Source organism: Plectropomus leopardus, chromosome 17 (genome assembly GCF_026936395.1).
Source record: "Plectropomus leopardus strain MGB_pleo_1.0 chromosome 17, ASM2693639v1, whole genome shotgun sequence".
NCBI classification, from domain to species: domain Eukaryota; kingdom Metazoa; phylum Chordata; class Actinopteri; order Perciformes; family Serranidae; genus Plectropomus; species Plectropomus leopardus.
Genome location: NC_142192.1, coordinates 15,847,656 through 15,875,047, shown reverse-complemented (window position 1 = coordinate 15,875,047; position 27,392 = coordinate 15,847,656). Strand labels below are relative to the sequence as shown.

At 40.0% G+C, this 27,392-nt stretch overlaps 2 protein-coding genes across 6 annotated transcripts in view; one reads left to right on the top strand and one right to left on the bottom strand.

Moving 5' to 3' along the window:
- Positions 1 to 4,539, top strand: part of LOC121957495 (inactive phospholipase C-like protein 2) — a 40,177-nt gene extending 35,638 nt beyond the window's left edge. Inside the window, exons 13-14 of one of the 4 annotated variants that reach the window (XR_015779560.1) lie at positions 250 to 2,610; positions 3,674 to 4,539. The gene's annotated coding sequence lies outside the window, so the exon portion shown is untranslated. Of the gene's footprint in view, positions 1 to 230; positions 2,611 to 3,539 lie in introns of all 4 variants that reach the window. The other 3 variants (XR_015779558.1, XR_015779559.1, XR_015779561.1) reach the window with 3 other exon arrangements.
- tbc1d5 (TBC1 domain family, member 5) lies at positions 1,344 to 27,392 on the bottom strand. Of its 2 annotated transcripts, XM_042506520.2 has the most exons (23): positions 27,286 to 27,392; positions 21,442 to 21,493; positions 20,917 to 21,035; positions 19,757 to 19,814; positions 19,477 to 19,585; positions 19,172 to 19,261; positions 17,875 to 17,949; positions 16,980 to 17,047; positions 16,225 to 16,327; positions 15,661 to 15,749; positions 15,488 to 15,538; positions 15,214 to 15,283; positions 13,428 to 13,600; positions 13,196 to 13,338; positions 12,273 to 12,379; positions 9,612 to 9,697; positions 8,559 to 8,869; positions 8,356 to 8,418; positions 6,858 to 7,066; positions 6,551 to 6,650; positions 3,982 to 4,061; positions 3,602 to 3,862; positions 1,344 to 2,595 (listed from the first exon to the last, which is right to left on the bottom strand). In XM_042506520.2, exons 3-23 carry the CDS (start codon positions 21,014 to 21,016, stop codon positions 2,311 to 2,313), a joined length of 2,631 nt encoding a protein of 876 aa, XP_042362454.1. In that variant the 5' UTR covers positions 21,017 to 21,035; positions 21,442 to 21,493; positions 27,286 to 27,392; the 3' UTR covers positions 1,344 to 2,310. The 2 variants fall into 2 exon arrangements, with proteins under 2 accessions (XP_042362454.1, XP_042362455.1); XM_042506521.2 differs by lacking the exon at positions 8,356 to 8,418.

The following is a 27,392-nucleotide window of genomic DNA, read 5'->3' as shown; positions in this document are numbered from 1 at the left end:
TGGGGACTGTATATGGTAAATAGACCTATAGTGTTACAATGTGCAGTAGACAAAAGCCTTTAATCAGCTTTCATTTAAAGCTTTAATGCCCACTAAGGTTTAAGGATTATAGTTAAAACAAGATCACAGAAATGATATGTATTTGTCTTTTTTACCAAACATCTTATCCAAAAGTTAACTTAAAGACAGCAATCTCACCGCAGAGTTCATTTTGTAGCTCTTCTGTTCAGATCACATGATCTTCATCAGCAGATGGAGCTTGTCTCATTGGGGCCGCTGCTCTCCCTTCTGTCCTGGCACTCCATGTTTCCCATGGAGTCCCACTGGGCCTTAAAGTCGTGCTGGTCCTGGTTATCCAATCAAAGCCACGCTAGCCGCTCCAAGGATTGCAATGTCGGTAAGTCCACCACTTTATTCCAAACTGAAATTTCCCAGCAACTGTTAGATGGATTGACATGAGATTATATACAGGGATTCATGGTCCACAGAGGATGAATTCTGTAGCTGATTGAACCACCATGAGGTTTAAATTTGAATGTCTCCAAAACAAATACCATGAAATTTGCTACAGACATGTCTGTTTCCCTCAGGATGAATCTTAACTTTTACTGTAGCACCATCATCACAACAAGATAATACTTTGGTTTATGACTGAACACCTGCACTACAAATGCTTTTTCCAACATTAACACGCCTTTTGGTTTAGTGCCAATTAGCAAATGCAGACATGCTAACATGCATAACTACAAAGCAGATAGAGCAAACATTATACCAGCTAACTATCAGCCTTTTGCCGGTGTTTCTTTGAGCATGTTAACATTCTAATGACAGCTTTAAGCTCACTGTGCTTTGGTACAGAGCCATTAGCATAGCTGTATACTCTTTTTTTCAGCATTTTAAGGGCCTCTTTGTCCATGATATACTGTGCAGAGTTTTCGCACAGAAAAAACCACAAACATGATGAGGCAAAAATGCCAACGAGAGTGAATCGGCAAATTGGCTTTTACTTTCACTTTCATTGGCGAGCGCATTTACAAACAGTAACCAACAGTCCTGGATAGTTTTAAAAAATGGAAATCAACGTCAACTGCTGATGAAGACCATAAGATTTGACAGAAAGCTCTTCAACTGCTTTTTTTCAATTGCTGTTTCAAAGGTCAAGAGAGAAAAGTGAACCTGAACACCTCAGACATCTTTTTCCCAGTGGCAAATTTATCTCTAAACTAATGATATATAGAACACTAATGCTGTAGCCCTTCCTGTCACTAACACATATACACAAAAGTTTACATCAGCGTCTTAAAAGCAAGCACAGCATTCCCAAACAGGCACAATGACTTCAGTTTGTAGCAAGAGCGATGTAGTTTTATTGGTCTAGAGTTAATTATGCTGAGTGGGCAGCTAGAGGGACATACTTTCTGTGCGCTGCTTTATATGGTTTCCACAGGACACGAGAACAACTCAGTTGTAATGTGAGAAATGAAAACTGTCACATTAAAATGTCCACATTGGAATCAATTTAAAAAAAAAGGGGAAAGAAAGACATACTCCATAATTTAATAATTTTCATCCAGGAAACTAAGGATTAAAAATATTTTCTTAAAAAAAAAAAGAATAAGATCACAGTCAGGTTTTGTTTGGTTGAGAGAAGAGTAATGGTCAGAGGCACTGGTTTAGGATGGGGAGTAAGCTGCCCTCTATAACTGGCAGGAGGACTTCATCCTTTTTTCCTTTCAGTATCAGAGAGGAGAGCTTCACACACACACACACACACACACACACGCACACGCACACACACACACACACACAACACAGGCAGAGGTATGGCCAGATCTCCACATTCAGAAGAATCAGAGTATCGCACTCCAAATCATTACAGTAAGCTTAAGAGGAGAGAGTCCTCCTTAAGAAAGAAATTGCAGTTTGAGGTCAAACTCTTCAGAGTAATCATGTAGTGACAGGGTACGCAGTTCAATGGCGCCCCCTCTGTGCAGAGCAGGACGCTACAGTTAAATATCATGAGTGACGAGACACAACATAATGAGGAGACAGGCATTAGGTAAATGAGATAGCATACAGCATCAGCTTAGACAGGACTGAGGTGGCACAGATGACAGGTAAAGAGACAGAGTATACGGTATTTGTGACTGGAAGTGTCACAGTCCACATGTGCAATTTCTTAGCCAACAGCAGCTCCGGTGGCGCTCCACCAAAAACTGCAGCTTCCAGCCTCTGAGCCAAAGTCAGTTATTCTCTATCACATCCTCTGATGTGATATAAGAGCAGGAGAAGGAGAGGTGATTTGCTCGTTCACAGGTCGTTCGGGTTGACAATGGTGAAGTCAGAGTCCTTGCTGTGGGTGGAGCCCTCATCTGGGCTGGAAGAGCCCGAGGTGGTGCCAGCCATCAGGGGGTCATGGAAGGTCCCGGCTGCGCCCTCAGGCTCCATTCGCACCAAGCCGCGCCCTCGCCTGATTGGAGGGGTGCGCTCAGCTAAGGCTCTTCCTCCTCCTTCGGCTGCCGGAAGGTCTCCATCCTGGCATACAAGGATGTAGTCGTCCCAGTTCTTACCCTCGGAGCCGAGTGAAGACGCCACCTGCGCAGGAGAGAGGTGAGAGTCATGTATTTTTCTTGTGTTAGCAAAGATTCTGTTTTCCTATTTTAAAATTATGTATGAGGTACTCATCTATGGTCAGTGTATCATCATCTATGCGCTCTTCAAAGCCACCAGACTACCCTGATAAAAACAGTAATTTTACCTTGCAGAACACAGGAGTTGTTAGTCTACCGCTGCCTTAGTCAGTGAGTGTGTTTGTGTTGTGTGACTTTGGTGTTTTAAAGAGCTAATTAAGTCACCAAAGTCACACAATAACACAAATTAACTGAGGCAGCGGTAGACTAGCAGCTCCCATGTTCTGCAAGGTAGAATTACTGTTTTTGTCAGTGGAGTTAGGTAATGAAGAGAGCATAGATAAGCCCTTCTGAAAGGGCAAAGTTAAGCGCTTAAAATATTCTAAATACAGTGTACACTTCAACAACTTTTTTAAAGTTGTCTAAAATATGTTTTGCGTACACCATCCACAGCAGTACATTGCCTAGCTTCCATTGCAGTACTTTTGTGTGCTTTACCAAATTCCTGGAGTTCCAGCTGCGACCTACTGTAGGTAGAAGGTGTGTACAAAAACCAAGGCTGTATAACCACTGTCTACTGCTTGTTTGGCCCTAAAGCTAGACGTATACAGAAGCAAGAAATCTCAGACTTCAGGGAGCATGTGTGTTTTCATTATACAGTTGCTGTTTTATGCAGCATAATTCTGGGTTTTATTCATTCCTAATGGGATAGCTTTAGCAGCCTAATCCTACAAAGAATACAATTCTGGTACAAACACTGGATCATTTTTGCACACAGGGTACAATTTGTGGTATGAAAATGATCGGATTTAAAGATACTGAACACTGGATCAAAAGGTCAAACAATTAGACCAAAAAACTGACAACTAATCCTGTGTGAACTGAGCAATGCTGTTATTACCGATACAGGTGCTGTGACAGTGCAGAGCTCTAATTCCAGCAGCTTAAAAGAGGACTGATGTACAGCTAACCTGTTGCTCAGGTGGCGTCATCGCCTGCTCTTCCTCTTCATCTTTCTCATCAGTGCTCACGTTCCCGTCCAGATCAGAGTCCCGGGTCCGCCTGCTGCTTCCTTGTTGTTGGTGGTCACCTTGGTGATTGTTGGCGCCCAGAGCAGTTTCGGTGGCTGCTGTGGAGGTGTAGTGATCATCAGCGATGGAGATCTCCTCGTTCTCCTCGGCTTCCAGCTGGCTTTGGTTAAAGCGCAGCGCCCCCTTAAGGATGTCTTTGATCTGACAGGATCCAGCACAACATGTGGATGTTAAAGAAACAAACAGTGAAGATACTCATGTAAAAAGAGTACAGTTACAAAAATACATCCCAAACATAATGTGCATTTACTCAGACTCACCTGTTTAAGGCCAGCTAGTGACACCAGGACCTCATCCTCTTTCTCCAGGTTTTCTTGGAGAATCACTTCCTGGATTTTACCTGTGGAGACATAATAAGCAGTCACTCACTGAGCTGCACAACCTGCTACAAAATTCCCTAATCAGCACTACATAAAAAAATTGGAGCTCAGCCAGTTTTTTTTAATGTGTCTGTAATTTTATGCATGTTGTCAGAATCAGATCACAATTCCCACAACTGAGTAAACAATTTAGAGCCGAAAGCATTTTCAGGTTTCCACCATTTTTCCTTGTTAAAGTGTTTCTTGGGTTATTGTTTTATATGAAGGACTAAGGACAGAGGGAAGTTGTATGCTATAAAGCCCTCTGGAGCAAATTGTGATTCAATGAGCTTTATAAATAAAATTACCTTGGCCATTTTGATGCTTAAATGTGCTGGACAAACATGTATTTTACATACACAGAATGTATTTTTATTTGGTAGTGTGGCCCAGTCATAAAAGGGACAAAATAATAAAGAGTTTAAACTGCTAAACTGTATTAAAAACGTATTTACAGCAGTAATTTTGATTGACACTATGATTGGCTGATGAGGTGAACTGCAGGTCAGATTCTAACCAATCAGAGGAGACTCCCAGCATGCCTTGCTGGCTGGTTTGAAATGTCATTTTTTGGGGTTCAGAGATATTCACCTGTCATGCTCGAGCTCTGTGTTGGTCTTGAACGTATGTGTGGGATTTAAACTCAACTTGCTGTCCTGACTGAGGGCACAGATATTGGAATTGTGAAGTGGTGAGTAAAGAAAAGTCCGCTAAATGTTGATTTGAGGTTGAAAATTCAGAGCGGGAAGTTCGTTAGTCGCTAAACTAGCGTTAGCCGCGATGCTAACGGGTTTAAAACCCCTTAATCCTGTGCTACCAGTGTTAGCATTTAGGGGGCGGAGAAAACGTGGTTATCAGACCATGATTTGTCATGTGAGGGTACAAAATGTGATACAGTGAATGTTTAATATGGCCTTTTAAGGCAATAGTGTGCATTTAAGTTACTGAGACTGAATTTAATGCAAGTTTGAATGAATGTTAATCCTGTTTTTACAACATTAAACTCATGTAATAAAGTTTGGTTTTCCCCAACCAGGGCTTCAGCGGGTTACAATATAGTAATTGCAGTAAAATGCAATAATGTGCCTTATAGAAATAATTTTTTATCTGTGAATTGATGAGGATTAACTCTAAGTTAATGCTAAGTTATGAGCACTTAGAGTAATTTTATAAATTATTTTGGTTAAGTTTGAGAAGCATTAATTTTGTTGTACAACAGAGCCAATTGAAAATTGTGAATTGAAACAAATGCTGTACTGATACTTGGTGATGTTTAATGCAATGTGGTTAATGTGAGGTGTGCCCTAAATTGATTTGATGTGTAGGTGTAACTTTATATGGATGTGTGACCTGTCTGTTGGTCAGGTTTTGGTAAAATACGGGTTTCTCGACCAATTCCAGCACCCAGAGGAGCATCCAGTGAAGAGAGCACCCGACAATGAACGGACATCCAGAGACTCCAGTTAACTGGATGGCAAGCCGATCTACAAGATCTTGGAAGTGATTGTGAACACTGTTTCATCCAACGATTGACTTCCTACGCCACTTCACAGTGCGGTAGGTCAGATAAAAGAGACACACACATGCACCTGGATTGGGCCCCAACAATCGACAGGACTGGACTCAGACACTTAAAAGAGAGGGGGAGGGTATTTCATGCGTACACTTTTTTAGTTAGTTATTTTAGTTATTTTCATTGGTAAATTGTGTACTGTACAATTTTGTTACATGTTATTATATGCATTTTTTTTTTCAAATGTATCCTTGTGTAGTGACTCTACGGATATTCAGACCTTGACCTCCAGCTGTCTCAGTCTTCTGATCCTGGTCCACCTTTAACACGTTATTTAAAGTTATCTAACGTAACAAGTGTTACAATAGGGATGTTATTTTGCTGCTAGCTTTTAGTGTTCCTGTACTGTAAATCCTGTTGAGATGCAGGTGAATATCTCTGCTGTGTTGGTGTTAATTAGTGTACCCGGGTCCTGCCTTGTAAACCCTGTGTTGATGAGATACAGGTGAATTTAACTCTACCTACTATGCTGTACGCTTTGAGTCGTTTAAATCCTGTTTAGATGCCTGTGAATGTAGGGCGAAATTGGGGCTAGTCCGCAGAAAAAAATGCAACCAACCAAAATCCAACCCTGTAGAGACCTACAGTGTTATTAAAATTGGTGACAATATTACTGCCTGCTTCTTCAAACTGGGGGGGGCATCTACTGTAGATAACACACTAACTGACTATTGGTAACCAACTTATAAAACCCCACTTAAAAAACTATCCCTTTAACTGAAATGAACACACAAAAAATAAAACAATTACTCAAATAAAATAAAAGAAGAATACACTTTTTCAGACAAAAAAAAAGGAGCAAACTTCAAGCGTTTTAGTATGTGAACTTTTGTTTCAGATGCTGAAAACGAACATGGTGATTTGTTGGTAATGTATGTTTCTTGCTGCCGTACTCACAGATGTGAGTGTTCATCATTTTGGCACAGTATTTGCTCATGGCCTCAAGGTCATTGATCTGGCCCTGCAGGAATGATACCTGGGCTTCAAGGTCCTCATCCTGATGATAAAACACACACACGCACAAACAGAGAAGGTCAAAGAGAGACAATTAAAAAGAAACCCACAGAGGAGGAAATGGGGTAACTGTGAGAGAAGAGAAAGAAGTGAGGCAAACAGAGAATTCGGCAAAGACATGTCGACAGTCTGTCAGCAAATAAAAAGAAAGGAATGGTAACTAGAGCAGACAGCAGGTGGAACAGCTCACCGACTCTTTCTTGCCCATGGTTTTGCTGTGGGAGCGAGAGCGAGTGATGTTGAAGAAAGATTCTTTTTTGGTGGCGGAGAGGGGTGGAGATGAAGTGCTGACATCACTCCCTCTGGAGGGGGGCAGAGGTGGGGAGGCAGTGGATTGAGCCCGCCCACCAGAGAGGCTCTCTATGCTGGGAGAGGAGCTGACCGTCCTGGAGCTTTGGCCTGAGGACAGGACAGAAGGAGGGAGGACAGAAGACAAAATATCAACATGAACACAAATATGCACAACTTTGAATAGAAAATATGAACGTATGATTCCTAAAATCTTATCTGCTTTAACAGCAGTATAATAGTACTTGGCATGGACGTTCATTTCTGCCCTTGGGATCAGTACATCTCATATAACAATTTCAGCTCAAGGTCCACCTACTAGTTTTTATGGTCCTCCGCTGACAGAGATGCAGTTAAAAGCTCAAAAAAAGTTAGCAAATGGACTTTGACTTGTGATGTTTTTATTGTCACATAATACTGGCACAATGCTGTAAATGCCTTTTTATATTAAGAAATATTGAGATGTTATGGTTCCTTTAATATCTAAATTAGGGGTTGAAGGGTACAAGACAAGAATATGAGGCCTCAAGCATAGATTTTACATTAAAATCAATAAACTGTTAAACATAAAAAAGCAAGAATAAATGGATTAATTACATCTGCATTTAAATGATGCATCAAATAATTGATTTTTTTAAAGTTGAATAGCTAAAATAATTAAACTTTTTAACAGTTGTTTTGTCTCCTGCTTTGACAGTTACAGTTTCGGTTCTGTGAACGCTGTAATTAATGCGTGCCACATAAAAATTAAATGACGTCCGACCCACAGAGCGGCAGCAGGAGCTCTGATTGGCCAGCTGTGTGATGTTGGCAGGAGTCATGTGCAGAGTCAGACCAATCAGAGCTCCTGCTGCTGCTCTGTGAATGATGCTCATTAATGAGTCATTTAAATGCAAATTTATTTAATCTATTTTAAACTGATTTTTAAATTTATCAATTGATTATAATTAAAAAATATTCAAAGGCTTCAAAAAAGCAGGACACCGGGGGAACCATGTATTTTTGCATTTTTCTTACAAGGACAAAGAAAACAAGCAAACTTGCAAACACATGACACACAAACACAACATTTACAACAACTGAAACTACGCACTACCACACATGACAAGCACATGGTCAAAACAATACTGACAGCAGATGCCACAACTCATCCATGATGTTCATGCCATCAGCCTAATTTCTTCTGATGTGGCGAGCAGTGATCTCCCTCTGCTGGACAAAATCCAATAGTGCATGCTCTGTACACTGATGTCCATCTGCTGTTAATATGAGACTAACCAGCTGCTGATTAAGCGGCAGGAAGACTGAATGTCAAACTTTGAGTGCAGACATGCAACGACACAAGCGCGTAAAATTAAGGAGGGGTGTGTCACACAAGCAGTTGCCATGGTAGCAGTTACCTTGTGTGTCAGTTTGAGTCTGGGCTGGGAGAGAGACCTGAGACACTCCACCTGAAACTACATCTAACAGACAGGAGAGTCAAAGCTGATGCTGCCACACCCACCACATCTGCACTGGTGTTAATCTGTACATGCAGCTGATTCAGTTACAGCCAGCAATAATGCACGTGTGTGTGTGTGTGTGTGTGTTTCCTGCTACTCACCTTTGCTGAGGTGGACAGGCATGCTCTCGGACTTGAGCAAGCGGTAGTGCTGAGTCTGGGCGTGGCTCTGGGTCTGCAGTGGGGCAGGGCCTGGTGGGGGCTCAGCCAGCGGGTGAGGCAGGGTGGGCGCAGGCGCAGATGCAGGAGAGGTTGAGGATGAGGAGGAAGAGGAGGAGTGTACCTCGCTGTTGATTGGAGAGATGCCACTGGAGCCACCAGATATTGCCGGGGCGATCAGCTTCCTGCCGAAGCTCAGCAGGCTGCTGGAGACCTTGTTGATGTTGAGGGGGGCAGTTTTTGTTGAACCAGAACTGGAAAGAGAAAAATATGTTGAAGTGAGAAAGGATAAACAAAAGACTTCAGACTTCAGGTCGAACGAATCTGTATGTCTGCATGTTTTAGACTGTAATTTACAAATGGTGGATACTTAATTACTTTAGATTTATTTCCCACCTTTCTGGCACTGTTTCAATTTTATTCTGTAGAAAATTAGGATTAACTAACAAAGACTTGAAATTTAACCCTTTATTATTTGAGTTAAGTTGTATAGCTACAAAATTACAAACCATTAGAAGTGCATCAATGGATGCTTCTTCTTTGTTAGTGTTGTTTGTGTCAGATTTTAATAAATTCCCTCGAGGTGTTCTTGAGATATCAAGTGTACAAGAATAAAACAGACAAGGTCACACTGACCTTCACCTTTTACCTATGATCACCAAAATCGAATTATTCATCCTTGAGTCCAATAAGAGATTCCCTCTACTCTTATTTAAGATATCACATTCACAAAAATGGGCCGCACATATGGACGGACAACCCCAAAACACAAAGCCTCCGTCCCGCCGGTGCGGAGGCATAAAAACCCTCTATTCTCTGAAGGATGAAACTAAAAACTTTTTACAGCCACTTTAAAAGTCTAGAAGGGGAGGAGTGATTCATACCAAAGTGAAACACCAAGTACTTTCAGATAAAAGTGGAAAATTTAAAAGGGAACACTGACAGTTGATATTTGAAAGAGGAACAGTGTGTGTGTTTTTTTGGTTTTTTTTTTACCGTGTCTTGTTCATCAAGTCAGCTCCTCTTGTTTTGTAGTAATCCAGGTTCTGCTGGAACTGGTAGTTGACGGGTCGTGGATAGTTCTACAAAAGGAAAGACAGAATAAAAACACTTTTATTAGCAAATTTACAATAAAGAAAAAATGTCTGGTGTGCATGATAAACACAGTAAACACATCAACCTAAAATCGGTTCATTTTTGACACTGTGCGTGCACACATGACTACATAAACAAGTGAGTATGTGTGTCTTGATTTTTCTGAGTCAGCACATATGCGCAATGTGCTTCTTTCCTGCTGCCTCCCCCTCGACCCTCCGTCATTAGGGATGATGCCCCACAGGTGTAACTGTGATGTGGACGTGCTGTGACATGGTTGTTCACCTGAGGGAAACACTGTCACATTGGATCAGCACCTTCCTGGATATTCATCCCACGAGAGTTGTGGACATGAGTGTTGCGAGTTGTTGTGTTTGAGTTCTCAGGTCAGTGAATTTGGAGAAGATACCGGGACAATGAGGCATTAGCTAAAGTCAGAGAACCAGTAATGATGGATTTAATGTGCACACACTTCAACAACTGGTTTTCATATAAAAGGTAAAAGTGTGTGATGCTTTTGTGTGTGAGGAGGGCTACCGGAGAGTTACAAAAAAAGGCCTTTGGTTTAGTGTAAAATAAGTGGAAAAATATGCTGACAGCTGAAAGACTCTGCTATATACCAGAGAAATATTTTTTGCACCTCAGCAGATTTTCACATTAATAAAGGTAGCAGAAGTTCGCTGACAACCGGTCTTGTTTTCACTTTCACCATTTGGCAGTCACAACAGTCTAACACTATCAAAATAGGAAGCAGCTACTATAATTAGGCAACAACATTTCTTCATGTTAAGACTCGCCATTTTCTCTTTTAACACTCAGCCATATCACAGTTTTTCCACTGTGTTCAAATTTATGATTGTGATCTACTGAAGAACGTACCATATCACACTTAACACGAGGCACGGAGAAACTGTCATCTAGCTGAAATCAAAAAGGCAATTTGTGATGTAATTCTTCTAGCTGGCTTGATCTAGTCCAAACAATAGTGTTAATTTTGTCAGCTATTTCTTTTAGTCTTAGTCCTGTCAAATGTCTTGGGGTTTTTTTTATATCATATTTAGTCAAGCATATCCAATATTTTAAAATCAAGTTTTAGATTACTTACAGTCTGCCCTTTTAATCTCACTTTGGTGAAAAAAAAAACACACAACTTCTTTAGTACTTTTCTACTGACAATTTAGTCTTTTGTAGTCATCACATTATATTGTACATTTTAGTCAATCTAGCCTCTCACCTCAACTCTTTCTCCCAAACCCTGTTCCTGTCATTGTTGAGTAAAGCTGTGTGGTAGTAACAGTAGATTACATGCTGACAGTCACAGTTAATTGTCTCGTCTTAATCATGGAAAAAAAAAGATTGTACATGAAAGTGTTTAGCGGTAGTTTTTGTTAATGAAATTACCACTACCCTGCAGTATGTAAACCTCCAGTCCTTTTTAACACCTTTAGTCTTTTTGTGTCTAAATCAAGGTCAGCACTGAATTAACTCAGGCCAATTTGTATATTCTCAATGTTCTCGATACACTCCACAAAACACTGCAACTGAACATACCTTTTGTAGCAACTGAGAGTGACACAATGTTGTTAGACATCTGCGTCGACTAGAGTAGAAATGTATTTATATTTTAGGGAATTGACAACAACAGGGACTTTATGATCAGTCTGTACCAGTGTATCAGACGAGAACATTTTTTTTTTTAGATAGCGGTTTTCCTCGTCAGCTGTGTTTGATGTTTCAAAGTCGTTGTGCAGAATGTGTTACTTCTCATTTTCTGGTCACTGCGGGCTTCCTATTTGTAAGGCATTGTGAGTAAAACAGCCAGACAGTATTAGTGACCTTTGGCTGTCCAAACTTTAATCTTTAATATCATTCAAATGTTGCAGGTTTTAACAAGATTTAAAAGCTTCATTCGTGTGTTATACACAATATATACAGCAGAGGTCTCATTATTGTTAGTAAATATTACACAAGTATATATCTGTGCAACTTCCTCTTTCTTATTAACTGGTTCATTAACTGCACCTGTGCGCCATGCATTTACAGTAAGTCTCTTGACATAAATCCCTTGAGGTGTGGGGAACTAAAATGTTTGCTGCCAATTTTAACTTTACTTTTTTATTTTTACATCTAAGTATATTCTCACAGTGCGATGAGGCTGTTTGACCTCCGCCATGTGACTGTTGTTCAAGGATTTAAGTTCAGTGTTTGTGGGTTAAGTGTTTCACTTCTGCAAATCCTCTCCTATGCTACCTCTGCAGAAAAAATAGTTAGCACAGTATCTCTGTTGCTATAAGAACTAAATAACAGAAAAAAAGTAGCCATATTCAGCCAAAAAAATATCCTCTTCTTTTTTATTTTATGTGTAACATTTTATGTGTAAAAGGTCTTTCTCTTCTCCGTTTTAACTTGTGACAGCTCAGACATAATGAAAGTGCTTAAAATACCACCACGGGACTTTCAGGGAAATTGACGAGTAACAAACCCTTCCACTAAACCACATTAGCAGTACATAGATGTACAATAATTTTCAAATTAATTATGCTGGTGCGGTTGTTTGCTTACTTTGGGATCTCGGAGGAAAAGAGCCTTTTGCAGCAGGGAGTTGATGTCTCCTAATGGAGGGTAGTGCATTAGCAGGCCCAGGCAGGTCTGGAAGTTACTCGCAATGACTGAAACAGACAGAGCAACAAATTTAGTGTTTAGTGATGCATCAAATTGTGACAGATTTTGGATTGGTCAGAATTAGTTTTAAAAAAAATGCTTAAGCGGGCTAAATGGACACTCATGTATTAGAAATTACACTTTGACTTCCTAAAACATGAGGCATATGCTTTCATAAATTGTTTCAAATGCCGAAAACACTTCAGCACTGCAATACAGTGAAACTTGGCAAGCACTGAGCGAACAGTCCTTCCCACAGCTGCACCACACTTCATCCAGCGCAAAATCAAGTGTGTCAAAAGTGATTTTCTCTAAGTGTTCCCATCAATCCTAGCATTTCTTCTACCTTCAGTGTACCCTTCAGAAAAGCATCTATCTGATAAACAGCTCCCTCTTAGTTCCAAGGACACTTACAGTAGTTGTAACAGCACTGCAGCGCTGCTGATCAACAACATTAGAATGTTGTTTATCTTCAGTGTTTGCGATGTAGAGCTCTGTCTTTCAGTTTTCCTGAAAGTGCAGATTGATTTAAAATAATCTGAAATGCTGTATCGATGTGAATTTGGTCCTTTGGCATCAGTTTCATCTTATTTAAAGACACTTGAGCAGGGACAATGTGTGCCGACATTAGAGTTTAAACCCCCCTCTCGCCTGTGTGTATGGCAGAAAACATGTATGGTATTCTATTTAAAGCACTGTGACTCCATCTGATTAAATGAAGTGGAGCAAATCACATTCTTCCAGTTAAGTGTTTCTTATAAAATGACATGCTACAAAGACAACACATGGCGTTATTGGATTATTCAGTAATAAATGGAGCGTACGAGCGTCTCGGATGTAGAGCAACATGGCAACAAAGACGTAGTCCACCAGGTCCAGAGTGATGCTGTCAGCAAACAGGGCGTCCCACACCACCAGCAGGTCCTGGAGTGGGAACTCACGACCGAACAGCAGACGTACCCACCGGCTGCAGGACAGAGATAAAGGGTAATTGTAGTTGTGAACAGCTGAGGGTCAAAGTGTCAGACGCACAGAGGTTCAGGTGTAAATACTGACATGCCGTAGATTTGCGGGGCGATCTCCAGCCGGTTTAAGTGCATGTGCAGTTCAACATCGTGCTTCTTCACCAGCTGGTCCTGGATGCGGTTGACTTTGGTGACTATGGCGACAGATGGCCCAGCGTCCTGGGGCCGCGCGAAAGGGATGCTGGTCAGCATCTCTTCTTTACCCTAGGGCAGTAGATCATTACGTAATTAGCATATCATTATATAAACATTCATTAGCAGCATCTCTGTCTGACATTTACTGGATAAGTTGAGAATAAGCAATAAAAAAAATACAGGTCCTTTTTTTGGGAGGGCACAGAATTGTCTGAGTTTAAAAAAAGTTTAGATATTAGAATATTAAAGTTATTTTTATTAAAGTTATAATCTTTGAGTTGTTTTTTTTTTTTTTAGATAAAGCCCCATTTTTATGCCATTTATGCTCAGCACTTTTCAGTATTAGCCACTCAATCTATTCTGTTCACATCACTGTATAGATGTTTACATTGTTAGTGGTAGAGTCCGCCATTCCCATACTGATTATGATTGCCTACTTAAGCACTGAGGATTCACAGGAGGTTAATGTTCACTATTCACTCTCCTACAGCCATATCAGAGCTGTATTAAGTTAGTATTAATATAAACTAGAGTTGCTACGATACAGAGGCCAATATCAGAAATGCTAACACTGCCTAAAATGTTGGACTGTATATTTGCAAGTATGGTAGTCTATGCATTACACCTGGATAAAACGGTGTTGGTGGATATCAATTCTTCGCTGCTCTAAAGCGGTATTCTTCACTAAGAATTGCACTGTGCAGCCACTTGCAACTACGGTTTTAGAACGGCAGGGAGGAATTGAGATCTAGTAAATAGTGTAACATTAGCCAAAAAGCAAAAACTGTCTGCAAATTTGGCAATATTTTACACTGTAAATTTTACATGAGTTTAGGGTTACAATGATGAATGAATTAATTTACATCCATTCAGGATTAGTAGTACATATCTTTTTTTTTCTAACACAATGGCACCAGCCCAGTACTCAGGATCCATATTAGGAAGGAAAAAAAATGTAATGGAACATCTCTGATGTAAATCCAACATTTGCTACTGCTGTGAGTTAAAATTTAAAGCATACAATTGGCAAAAAAATTGGTTGCCGTTATTGTGAAGCAGTCCCAGGAAACTCAATGTATTTTTAAATGCATTGTGAATGCATCAAAGATGCCTTTACAAAACAAGACAAAAGTCATTTATATCTTTTTAATTTTTTGTTTTACTGTGAATCAGTTTTAAATATTGCAGGGAGTAATGGAACAAGAGGCAGCAGTCACAGTGAGCTGTGGGATGAAGAGCTGCAGGCAGCACTCCTCTAACTCCTCTACAATCAACTCTTCACTGTGAAAAACTACTTGCATTGTGCACAGCATGAAACCAAATCATGGTTGCAATTATTACAGACCTACTTTCTTATAAAACAACATAAGTTTGTTAGGCTGCACTGTAAACAAATATACCAAAACCTCTGTTGTTGTAGTTTTGATAAACTAGCTGCTTAAGTAGTGTTTGTTGTAGCATGACTTTGCACTTGCTGTTACCCTGGAAACCAAGGGTGCCGTCAAATCAAGCAGGACTAAAATCTTGAGGAATATTACTTAAAGCGGTTATAGCCTTTCGTCTGCATGTCTAATGTCATGTCTTCTGTGCAGTGATTATGGCACAATCAGCTGACATTGTGTTACAATGCACTCAATTATTGTAATTACAATGTCAAAAGCAGTTCTTCAGCTCAAACTGACCTTCCTCACTTCCCTCTCAAAGCTGGAGAACCACGGCTCTGCTGTCTCCATCAGCTGTGAGAACAAGGCGCTGTAGACAGAGGTGTGCGTGTGTGTGTGTGTGTGTGTGTGTGTGTAGGGGAGACAGAGAGATTGAGTAAGAGAAATAATGGGAAAACAAAGAGGACATATTGTGAGATGGAAGCAGACATGTAAACCAACCCGTTATTTGAAAAGTAATGAAATTTCTGAATGTGAACACTCGTTATTCTTGTGTTATTAGGACTGTACTCACTAGGCATCGTGCTCAAGGTAAGCTGGGTTCAACAAACACTTCATTTCCTCGCTGTGGAAAAAGAAAAAAATGATCATTCCCCAAATAGATGCAGAAATATTTTTGGCTTCTGAAAAGAGCTACTGAAGCACAGGCAGGTAAAAGGTGCAGTTTCACAGTTATGAGGAACTGACCTGGGGCTGGCCGTCTCGCTGGCGTGCTGGAAGGCTTGATGGTCACAGTGCAGCACAAACACTATGGGAGCAAGCAGCTCGTGCATCCCCTGCAGACAGAGAAGGGAGTGTAAGATGTAGAAAGGGCAGGGGAGAGAGAAATGATGGTTCATTTATGGTCAGCCTTTCTTTAATAGTGATGCACGAGGTTTCTAATCTGTGATGACAGGTTTAATTTAGATATTGTTAGCCACTGCCCAGCCGTGTGTCACTTCCAGTTTGCAAAAAAGATGCGGCACTGGCCGTCTATTCATTCACTGGCACCTGTTACAGACACTAATAATGATTAGGTTACAAAGGCATTTTTGTTCTTTTGTCTGAGCTCACTGGCCGGCCACACACACACACACAAAAAGACAGACAGACAGACAGACATGACTAGATGATGACAAAATGGCCCTGTGAAAAAACCCAATCAGACACATCAAAGGACCAATCTTTAAGGACCTTTAAGAGAAAACAAAGATGTCTGACTTTTACATTTCGATCTGTGGACGGGCTGTGGTGACAGTGCGTCAGTCGTACCTGTTTATACAGTAACTGCTCATTTTCTCTGGCATAACAGAAGAGAATGTCTGTCAGCTTGGTCCTCACATCGTCGTCCTGGAAGTAACGAATCTCAGGGAACCTTATGCAAACAGAATTAGAATTACTGCCTTGCAATTGTATGCCTCTGCGAACCAATCAGTTTGCACTCAGAGTTTATATTTATGTCTGTGAAAACATGGATGTTTAACCCGGCAGCACAGTAGATCTATACAGCACAGTTTGAAGGTGGGGACCCAGATTTAGTGTCACCAGTTCAGTATCTGACCAAATGTCTCTGAGACACGATGTTGAGTAATGGCCAAAAAAAGTGTTTTTGCAGAATATTATGACATTACAGTGTAGTTAACCTTTGACCTTTTGGATGTAGACGTCATCAATTTATCATATTAGACCTTGTATGAAATTTTGGTAGAATAAGCATATGAATTCTTGAGTTACGGCTAAAAACATGTTTTGTGAGGTCACATTGACCTTGACCATTCGCTACCAAATTCTAATCAGGTCATCTTTGAGTCTAAGTGGCCGTTTGTGCCAAATTTGAGGAAATCCCGTGAAGGCATTGTTGAGATATTACTTTTACAAGAGAGGGACTGACAAATGGTCCATCCATCTGTCCATACATAAATTCAGACAGCCAGAAAACATAATGCATTCGGCCAGGTCTGTCACTGGTGTGGATGCATAGAAATTTCATGAAACACATAAATTAAAAGACTGATGGTCATACTGACGTTCTCATCACGTCCTGTTTGATCATCCCCTTCAGCTCTTTATCTTGGAAGAACTTGTTCCAAAGGCTCTGGGTAGGACAAGTAAAAAACACGACACATTAAAACATTATCTCGAAACCTTGAGATCTTACAGAAGAGACCAGGCACTTTTGTGCAGTTAACTTGCTTTTCGTGTCCTAACAATGTATCTAAAACATTTTCTGTTCCTTTGCAGTTTCCTCAAAAAATATTTTGCTTATAAAAAGTTGCTACCTGTCCCAGGTAGTCGTGTTGTATAAATATGAATATTTTCATTAATGGAAACTTTATTCCTTATATGTTGAATTGTATCTACCTGCAGACTGTGTTTCATATCCACCAAACCTGCTGTGTACCGACTAGAAAACTTACACTAGAAATTAATTTGAATCGATCAAGTATACCAATTGAATGCTGTCTTTATTTTCTCTATAATTAGCACCAAATTACATATTCCAAAAAACATCCAAACAACTTCCCTGGGTGGTCAATAACAGCTCTTGCTCTGCTCTGTAACTGTCAGGTGACTTTCTGAGTGCGTGCTATCACAAATACATCAGAAACTATAAGTGGTAAAGCAGCAGGCAAATTAACTGTGAGATGAGAAATACATTTTAGAGGGAAAAAATTAGATTAGTTTCTGAATATTTTAAACACATTATTAATTACTTAACCAGCATCAATTAAATGGCTTCATAATAACTTTAAAATAATCTGTTCATGAGTCAAGATTAAAGAATCACTTCATAATTACTGCAACAACACAGTCTGGAGTCATTTCATGTGCAAATATGAAACAACCGACACACTGACACACACACACACACACACACACACACACTGAGACACACACACACACACACACACACACACTTACCCCCTCATCCTGGGACAGCGGGTTGTTGACCACCAGGTCCTGCTGGCCTGCAGCCTTACGAGGGTTAGTGATGTGCTGTAAAAAAAAAAAAAAACACAACAAAGATGTAAATAAAAGCCATTTACAGATCAATGATCAGTTAATTAAGTAGGGCTGCAGTGCCAGAAATGCACGACCATAATGTGTCCAGAGTTTTCTCAACTATTGCAGCGTATAATGTAGACAATTATAAGTTCTATTTCATTTTAAATGTTGGCGGCAGTTGAAACAGTTTCCTCAAAGTAATTACGAATAAAATTAACTGAACACAATGAATAACCAATTCTTATCACCATATCTAGAGATAGAAAAGCGCGATTATAAATTAAGCCACAAAGCTTCACATATCGCTGCTGGCTGTACCAAATGTAATTTTTATACATTCGAAGCTACTTGTGGTTTGCAGATGAAGTTTTACATAGTCATATAATCTTAAAATAAGAAAAAACAAGAAAAAAAAATCCACCAAAGGATACTTGTTTGAATGAAGTGATTCATCTGATTAATTTTTTTTTAAATGAAATTAACTTTTTTTTCCTCATGACCACCTCATTTTTGTTCACATAAATACAGGTGCGTGGCTCCCTTTGAGCATGGTAAGCGAGGAGAGCAAACCGTATTTTGACCACAGCAAAAATGTTGTTTTTGAAAGGCTAATAACCAACTAATATGGACTGAAGCTGAATAGTTTGAAGTATAAAAACATGAATTTTGGAAATCATTACATCTTTTTTAAAAGATATTGACTTTTTGACTTAACAGTGCTGTGGAGTTACTGAAAATGTTCGGATCACACAAGTTGGAAACAATCCTATGTAGCCACTGCTGAAATCCAATTCTACAAATTATAATACTAACTAATTATCAGCATCAACCATTGTTTATAAAGGGAAAACTGACTAAGCATTACGCTTTATTTAAAGCAATGCCGATTTCATCATACCGGCTAGAAGGATAGATAACATATGATTACAGCTACAATAAATAATGAAAAAGTTCATAAAAACATTACCGACTAGTACTAATAATATAAGTACAGTCTACTCTTTATCTGCAACTATGCAGAAATACCAGGTTTAAACAAAATGAATAGACATGAAAAATGTGTGCAGTATTCAGATACTGATTTAGAATTCAAATGTTAAAGTTAAAAACAGCCTTACTCTTTGTAGAAACAAAAAGCTGCTGCAAATGTAGGTGTCTGTTGAACCATTTTTTCATGACGCTGTGGGAAATGGCCACACAGAGGCGCTCTCACCGTTTCTTTGATCTTCTCATACTGGGCCCGCAGCTCCTTGGTCTTGTTGATCCACTGACCCTTGTCTTCTGGAAGGGCCTCCAGGTACAACTATAAAGAGCCAGAACATGGGTTAGATCATGATACCTAAACAAGAATTCCCCTCTTAAAAGTCTCAAACACTTTGGAAAAGTAAACTCAAGGCCGCTGTGTCTGTCAAAGACGCTCTGCAAACTGCCAGGACTGCTGTCTTTTCTGCGACAGGGAAATTGCCAAAGCCACTTTAATCAAACTCGATAGGACTACTTTATCCACTTGGCAGTTACCTTCCAACATACGCTCCGAAAGCGGCTGCTCCTCAGCCGACCGTTGATGCCTGCCTGCCGGATCCTGGCCAGGTAATTACTGTTGAGGAACAAGTCGTCCCATTCTTTCCTGTGCAGGGGAGGGGAGGCAGAGGACGAGGAGATTTATGAGCTTCTCAACCCAAATTGGGCACAGCGTTCCATCTAATGTGTCATCCAGCAGTAAAGCAGGAGGCTGGAGCAGTGAACTGGGCCAAAAGTTTACGCTGCACCCACACAAGAAAATACTGGAAACACTCACCTGTATGAGAGGAAGGTTGACTGAGACTGTGAGTAAGTGCTGCTGTCAAGAGATCCTCCTGTGAAAGCACACACAGACACAGCCACAAGGGGGAGATGTGAAGCAATGAACCTAGAAATCAATAATTTTTAAAGCTTAATAGACAAAAACATAACCTTTGACAACACCTACAATAAGGATCCGGCCTATTTAATGCATCCACATGACCCAGCAGTTATTTTTCTTTCTAACGCCGCGTAGTGGAGCAAAAAGAGCCAGAAGCAGGCAAGTGACGACAAAGAGTAAAGCATCATACCCGTCTTTGTCTTTATTGGCGGTAATAAGTCTAATTTGGCCCGCAGGTGAACATGCATTCAAGTCGGAGAGCTGTCTATCAACATTAGTTACAGGAGTAGATCATTCCACAGGGACACTCAGCATGAATATTCATCAGTTCCACCACAACATGCCAGCCCCCAACATCTTCTCTCTCTCGCACGTAAACATAAAAACACAAAAACACCCTCAGCCCCGGGGGCGTCGCCTGCCACGGATGTGACTCACACCTCACAGTGAGCTCTGCTTTTTTTTTTTTTTATCATCTCTTTCTATCGAGAAATTGAAGTCATTGTGAGTCTCTCTTCTACTTATTGCCTCATCTACTGGTCAGATTCTCTGACAGTCCCAGCACGACAGAAGCAGCAGTATGTTTTGAGTCCAGGCACTAAATCATGTTTGCCTCAGCTTGTATTTGAGAGTTTAAATCCAAAGCCAAATCCCAATCCAGCCATTACTCTTACCACTTAGCCCTTAACCCTTCATTTTGCATGTTCACATCTAGAGGAAGGGTGTCCTCATTCTTGTTGGGATGGAGGGGTAGGACAAAGTGTTTGGCAGGTCATGTAGCCCTAACAGGTTTTTTAGAGGCACACTCCAAAAGAGACGGCGGTACAAGCATCAAAAGAAACCCACAAATGACCAATTTTATCTTGTTTTAGTGTTGTTTTAATATATAACGGTCCCTTTTCTTTATAACAAGGATAACAAAAGAAATCACTAGTATACCCATGGGGTAGGGGAAGATGTCAGCCAGTCCATGTAACACTGACACTCGAAACTGAGGAGTGGGGTAAAAATAAAAGATAGGACTGGATCCTAGTCTAGCCTGAGAGTCGACGTACTGCTTCGATTCTTGTTGAAGTTATTGAGAGGGTCAAAGCCCGTCTCCTGCTGATCGTCTGTCTGGAGCGGGTGGCGGGTCTCGAAATTGGGGTGCTGCATGACCGCGGCCCAGCCGAATCTGGAGAAAGTAATAAAAGGCCAGAGAGAAAGCAGAAAAAATAGAACAAAGAAACCAGAATTAAATCACAGGTTAGTACAACAGAACAGCTAGCAGATCAGCTGGAGACTACAAAAACTACAAAACAAACTTTGGGTAGCTTATGTCATATTTTATATAAATGCCAAATGATAAAGCACAGCAGCTTCACACCAAACTGACAAACACCATGATAGAGAGCCTGACCTTTGACCGCAGTTTGTGCTGGCAGGCTTTTCTGCTTAAATCTTCTTGAGCACGAGTGTTATTCTAACCCTGACCTGACTTCTTCATGAAGGGTTGTATGCAAAATCTATTTACTGCAATCAATAAAGCCCCCCTGCTGCTAACATTTAACACCATTGAACTGTTTAATCTCTGGACTTACTGTCACAGCCTCGTGATTCTCCTCAGCCAAGACTCCAAAGAAAAGGATGACTCTGCAAGAATATGAAACAGTAATGAGGAAACTAAACACCTTCAGCCCCTAAAGGGGCAACAAATAATGTGGTGTTATAAAAGGAACGTGTAATGCTGAAAAAAACACAGTAATAGGCAGCAAAAAAGAAAGCTAATGTCATGAACTACCTTTCCACTAATAGCCCTTACATAAAGCTTTGATATATAATTCACTTTATACCCTAGTTATTAGGATCAAACTGGGATATGAAATAAAGGCCTCACATAAATCATTTACCATAAATGGTTCTTTGCATTGTGATGACCCAAACAAACAGAGGTTGCAGTTTATTCACTTATGCATTTAACACAACTTTGCTGCTCAAAATCAAACAGCGACACTTATTGCCGTCAGTGGAGAACGGCTTAAATTAACATGAAGCACTTGAGCTGGCTGATGCTCTGCCACGCTCACAGTAATATATTAAACATAAACAGTAATGCTAATGAGGTCATTAAGTACGTAAATTAATGCATTCATTCCATATTTTGATGTCAACACACTGGTCGGCGCATAACAAAGACGGTATTAACTGTGTATCCAAAGATATTAAGGAACTATTATAGTTAAAAGGAATCTGTTGTTGCTCATAAAATGAAAATGAAAAATGCAGACAGATCATTTTGTGCAGGGGAAAGCTGTGATGTAGGTATGAAGTTTGTGTAATGTATTGGCTTTATGTTTAGGTTATGAGTTCATGCACAGATCATTTTCACGCTGTGTGGTGCATGCTGTGTCTATATACAGCATTGAATGGTGTCAAAAAATACTGGATAAAATCATAAAATCAGACAGATACAACTACATGGCAGTATGAATCAACAGGTAACATATGATAAAAAATATACAAAAAATGTTTATTAATGGCCGTAAGTCATAAATAACTGACTAATGTCTGGGAGTTTTGCTTGAAAATGCCAAACATTTGTTGGCTGCTCAAGAGTCAGATTTTGATATTTTCTTGTCTTAATAAAGGTAAAAAGACTGTTTTGGGGTGTGTGGACAGATTAAACAAGACATTTGAAGTTCATGACACTTTTATACAATGAAAAAAACATTTCAGCGATTAATCAACAAAAAACAACAACAGGTTACTTAACAATGAAAATAGTCATTAGCTGCAGTCCTTATATTTATATGTTGACATAAAATGCTGTTATGCTGTTAGTAACATCACTGAACTTAGGTTGCAGTGCAGAAGGGCTGCACAATTAACAGTTACAATTATTCTAATCATCAGCTCATCATCTGAAAATGTATCTGCAATAATTCTGATTAAAGATGTACTGACTCCAGATCAAGGTTTTTTTGCCTACAATCCGAATAATTTAATATTGAGTATTTACTGAGTCCCAGTCAGATCCTAGTAAATACAGCTGCATGATGCACACATCCAGTACAAAAACAAAACAATATGTATACACATATACACACACACACACACATATATATATATATATATAAAAAACCTAATTTATTCGTTAGCGTTTGTTGCTTTGAAGCACACTGCGCCCGAGTTACCTGAACAAACTGTACTCACACACTACATAGTTCAATATAGCCCAATCAGTTAAAAAAATGCCTTGATCGGACCTGATACCGATCTTTGACATTGGATCAGGACATCCCTAGTTCTGATTAACAATTAATTGTTTAAATCATTTATCAAGCAAAACTAAAAAATATTCTCCAGTTTCAGCTTCTCACATATTTTACTCTTGTACCTGTATCTGTAAGTATCTTTGGGATTTATACTGTAGATCAGACAAAACACACAAAGACACCACCATGGCCTCCAGGGAAATCCACATGGGATTTTATTACTCTTATCTTCTGACATTTTAATCGACAAATCAATGGATTAATCAAGACAATAATTGTTGAATTAATCAATAATGGAGATAATTGCTTGCTGCAGACTTACATAACACACATTGTGCAGTGTGAGATGTAAATGTCAATTTATAATGATAAATGATTTAAACATCAATATTGTCACAGTGTGAAGCAGGTAATCAGTGAGCCAACATCTCTCTGCCAACAATCACAGCTACGAGAAAAGTTTAACTTTCTCTGTGAGACATCACTATCTAGGCTAAACAATTCTCCCTCCGTTCTTTATCCGGCTTGGGATTACTCCACGTTTATGAATATGGTTAGCCTAATACACAGGCCTACAGAACAGCACGCTTCCACAGAGCATTATGTTTCCTTTCGCTTTATTAATTGTGGAAATAACACAACAAAGGCATCTCTTAAACCTATTAACCATGTGAATGGGACACCGCTCGATAAATCAGCTCCACACGCCTTCAAAATAGAAATAATTTTATATGCATAATGTATGTGCCTGTTTTCTTAGGAAACATCTGTTCCCCCTCAATGACTAATGCACTCCTTAAGTCTGAGGGGTTTTTCTCCCTTCCCTCATAAAAAGGATATTATCCCATTAAATAATCGTAACTAATCCATAACTATAGGGAAAGACAGAGGAATGTTGTGAATAGATATCTCCAATAATAGCCTGTTTTCTTAGTTTTACTTTAAAAGATTGGCATGAAAGACTTATCAAACTCTCCTGTGGTACTACAAATATTTCAGTAGTCCTCGCACAGAATATCAATTCATATTATCACTATCTGATGAAAACTTGCATTGAACAAAGTGTCAAAAGATATTTTGAGGAGCATTTTTCCCAACAGGCCTGCAAACACATCCTTTGTCCCTTCTTTCCAAAAATAAAAAGTCATTCTAAACTTTCTAAAGAGGCCTTCTCAGATCTGTCTCTGCTCCCCGTGCTTTGAGGAGGCATGTCTTGTGAGTGAAAGAAAGATGATGCGGGCAAAAGACTCGAGGCCACGCCGTGTTGTAGCAGTCTCGCCTGAAGCGAGTCTTCTCTTAGCCTTCTGCTGCCTTCATTACTTCCTCCCAGAGTCGAACGTGAAACGACATCCCAACTTTACCACATAATAATCAAGGCAAATTAGCTTCTGCATAATTTAATCCGCAGCACCTGGAGACACCTCAATAATTCAAAACACGAATCTTTCATGAAATAATCAAATCAATACATAATGAAATGCATAAATAAATCAACAGGCAAATAACACTGCGTCCATCTGTTCGGAGGCAAAGGATGTGTTTCTGGGATTTACAACAACAGCCCATGAAGCTAGATCCAAACTGTAGCTCCATTATGTTGTTACAAACATTAAGATTTCTCAACCCCTTTCAAAGTTATCACCCCAAGCATGATTTCAAAGGAGCAATGCTGATGTTTCTGACTGAGTAAAGCACACTGGAAGCATACCAAAGTCAAGTGCCTTTCTCTGAACTTCAATTATCCTCAAAAAGATTTCACCTCCTTTTAATTTAAAACACAATCTGAAAGCAGCCACTTGAATATATTTCAGCCTAAAACTTTCCACCACTGTTTTCACAATTGATCGAAGCCAGGCAGTATCACAGTCTTTCAGGCCATGAGAATATTTCTGAGCTGCAGATCAGCTGAACAGCAACAGGGGTGACGTGACAAATTCACTTCAGCTCTTCTTCAAAATGCAGAGGCAGGTTTTGTTCGACCACATGCTTAGAGATCTCACGTTCAAGCCGAGCTGACACAAACAAAAGCTTCAGCCCGCTCCAAGCTCATTGGCCTGCAGGCACAAAGGCTAAACTATTCTGAAACTAAACCCAGATTAAAGTGTATTAAATGTTTTGCTGAAGTGCTTGCAAAATTTCCATTTAGAGACATCTGACCAACTGTAACTCCCCAGACATGAACAGGCTGCAGCTTTGTTTCCAGCTCTAAATGAAAATGATTATTAGGTGTAAATAATAACATTAGTCATTAGCTGAAGCAATCCATTAGTCTTCAATTCAGCTGAACCATTGTCAGAGCAGTCAAATGTAAAACAGATCCTGAAAGAGAATCAACACACAGGCTCTTCAGAGGATGAATATTCAAACAGGATTCTGCAGTGAGAGGAGCTGTCACTGGCAGCTACAGTCGGAGCGGCAGATTGCAGTTTAGTCAAAGTGAAACACCCCAGCTAAACAAACTCACATGCCTCAACTTTAAGCACACAGTGAGAGCCCAGGAGCTAGCAGTCACATGCTCTGCGAGAGGCTGGGAACATGCTCGGGATCTTAACCTTGGCAAAATACCATGAACATGCAGGGTCTTGACTTGATTCGATTACCAAAAACATGACAGGAGATTAACCCTGACAGATATTTGTCTGTATACAAAACGTAGATCCCAACCCGGAGGTCTAGACCAAAAGGCACAAGATGAATTAAATTGAGTTAAAAGATGATCAACAACAGACTTTAATCCAGGGTTCCCACAATCATGGAAAACCAGGGAAAGTCATGGAATTGTTTTCCAGCCCTGGAAAGGTCATAAAATAAGTAAAATCCATTGAAAGTTTTGGAATCTGGAAATGTCATGGAGTTTTCTTTTGTGTGATGAAATTCTTCTGGGAAAATCCAGTAAAGCACGTTCTTCTAAAGTGAAAATGTTATCATAGGTCCTTAAAAATTCATGAGAAAGTTCTGCAATTTTGTCCATGAAAATGTGTAAAAACCATGTTAATCCTTTTTCTTGTGCATTGCTGGATGAGTTTACTTCTTCAGGCCTCTAAAAAGATTCATCAGAGCACCTCACAGATTTATGCAACCAGTTTTGAGTGATCTTAAGTACACATTGTCTTATTCTAATAGGTCACAAGCCAAAAAGCAAATCACTGGATTAAAAGGAAGGCCTGCAGTGTAAAACGACAATCTAGAAACATGCAGGAACACTCAGTTATATGTAGGAACAGCCTATTCAGCAAGTATCAACAAAAAAAAAAATCCCCACAACTGACAATCTACTTCCTCTAGCTGTTTATGTCATTGCAAACATTTGTAGTAAAGGTTAGCTCTTGCCTCACAAAACAGTTGTGAGACAGTGTCTCCTTTCTGGAGAGTCAACAACAATAACAACAACAATAACAACAACACAGCTCTTGATTTCTGCCTCTAGGCAAGAGGCTTTTTCCTCTAATCCAAAATATCCTGCACACATTCAGCCTGCCCTGCACACATATTTGCACTGAACTGGTTCTTGGATATGTGAGGAACTGTGTGAAACCGCATTAAACCGTGCAGGTCCAAACCTCTGCACTGCTTTGAACCCCTCACTGGATCTGCCCGGCAGGGTGGGCCAGTCCGAGCAAACAGGTTAAAGGCACACTTCACTAGCAAATCTATCATCTAACAATCTATCGTTTGTTTACGGTTTGACGCCACAATTCACAGCCAGCACTGTTAATGAATGTATATTTTAACATAAACGCTTGAAGTGTCTGTTTTTCATGCCCATCGGATGGTGACATATAGCAGGATTATCGATGCAGGCAGGGCAAAACGCCAAACAGCTAAGCTAGCTTGTATCCGCTATCGGCTAACACTGCTAAAGGCCAAGCTAGTTAAATAAACGTGCCATGACTCGACTGTAGTTGTTAATGTTAACTGAATATGCCGACATATGACAGAAAGCAGAAAAGATCCTAACATAGTAACATTAACCGGGATGTTAGCAAGTTGTAACCGACCCGATGCACGGGCCTGTCTTTACTTCCGACACACAACTGCAGCTAGAAGCCACGAGACTAACTTGTAACGGACTGTCTCACACACACACACACACGCACACACACATGCGCAGGGTAATATAAGTGTAAGTACTGCCACACAGTCATCTATAACCTGCTGTGGTTCAGGTACCTGATCAGATCACGCAGGACTCCTCATTCTGCTGTATCGGACTCTGTCGCTGATTTGTAAACAGTAGCGGGTCAGGCGGATGTGCTGAACATCAGCTGACTGATCAT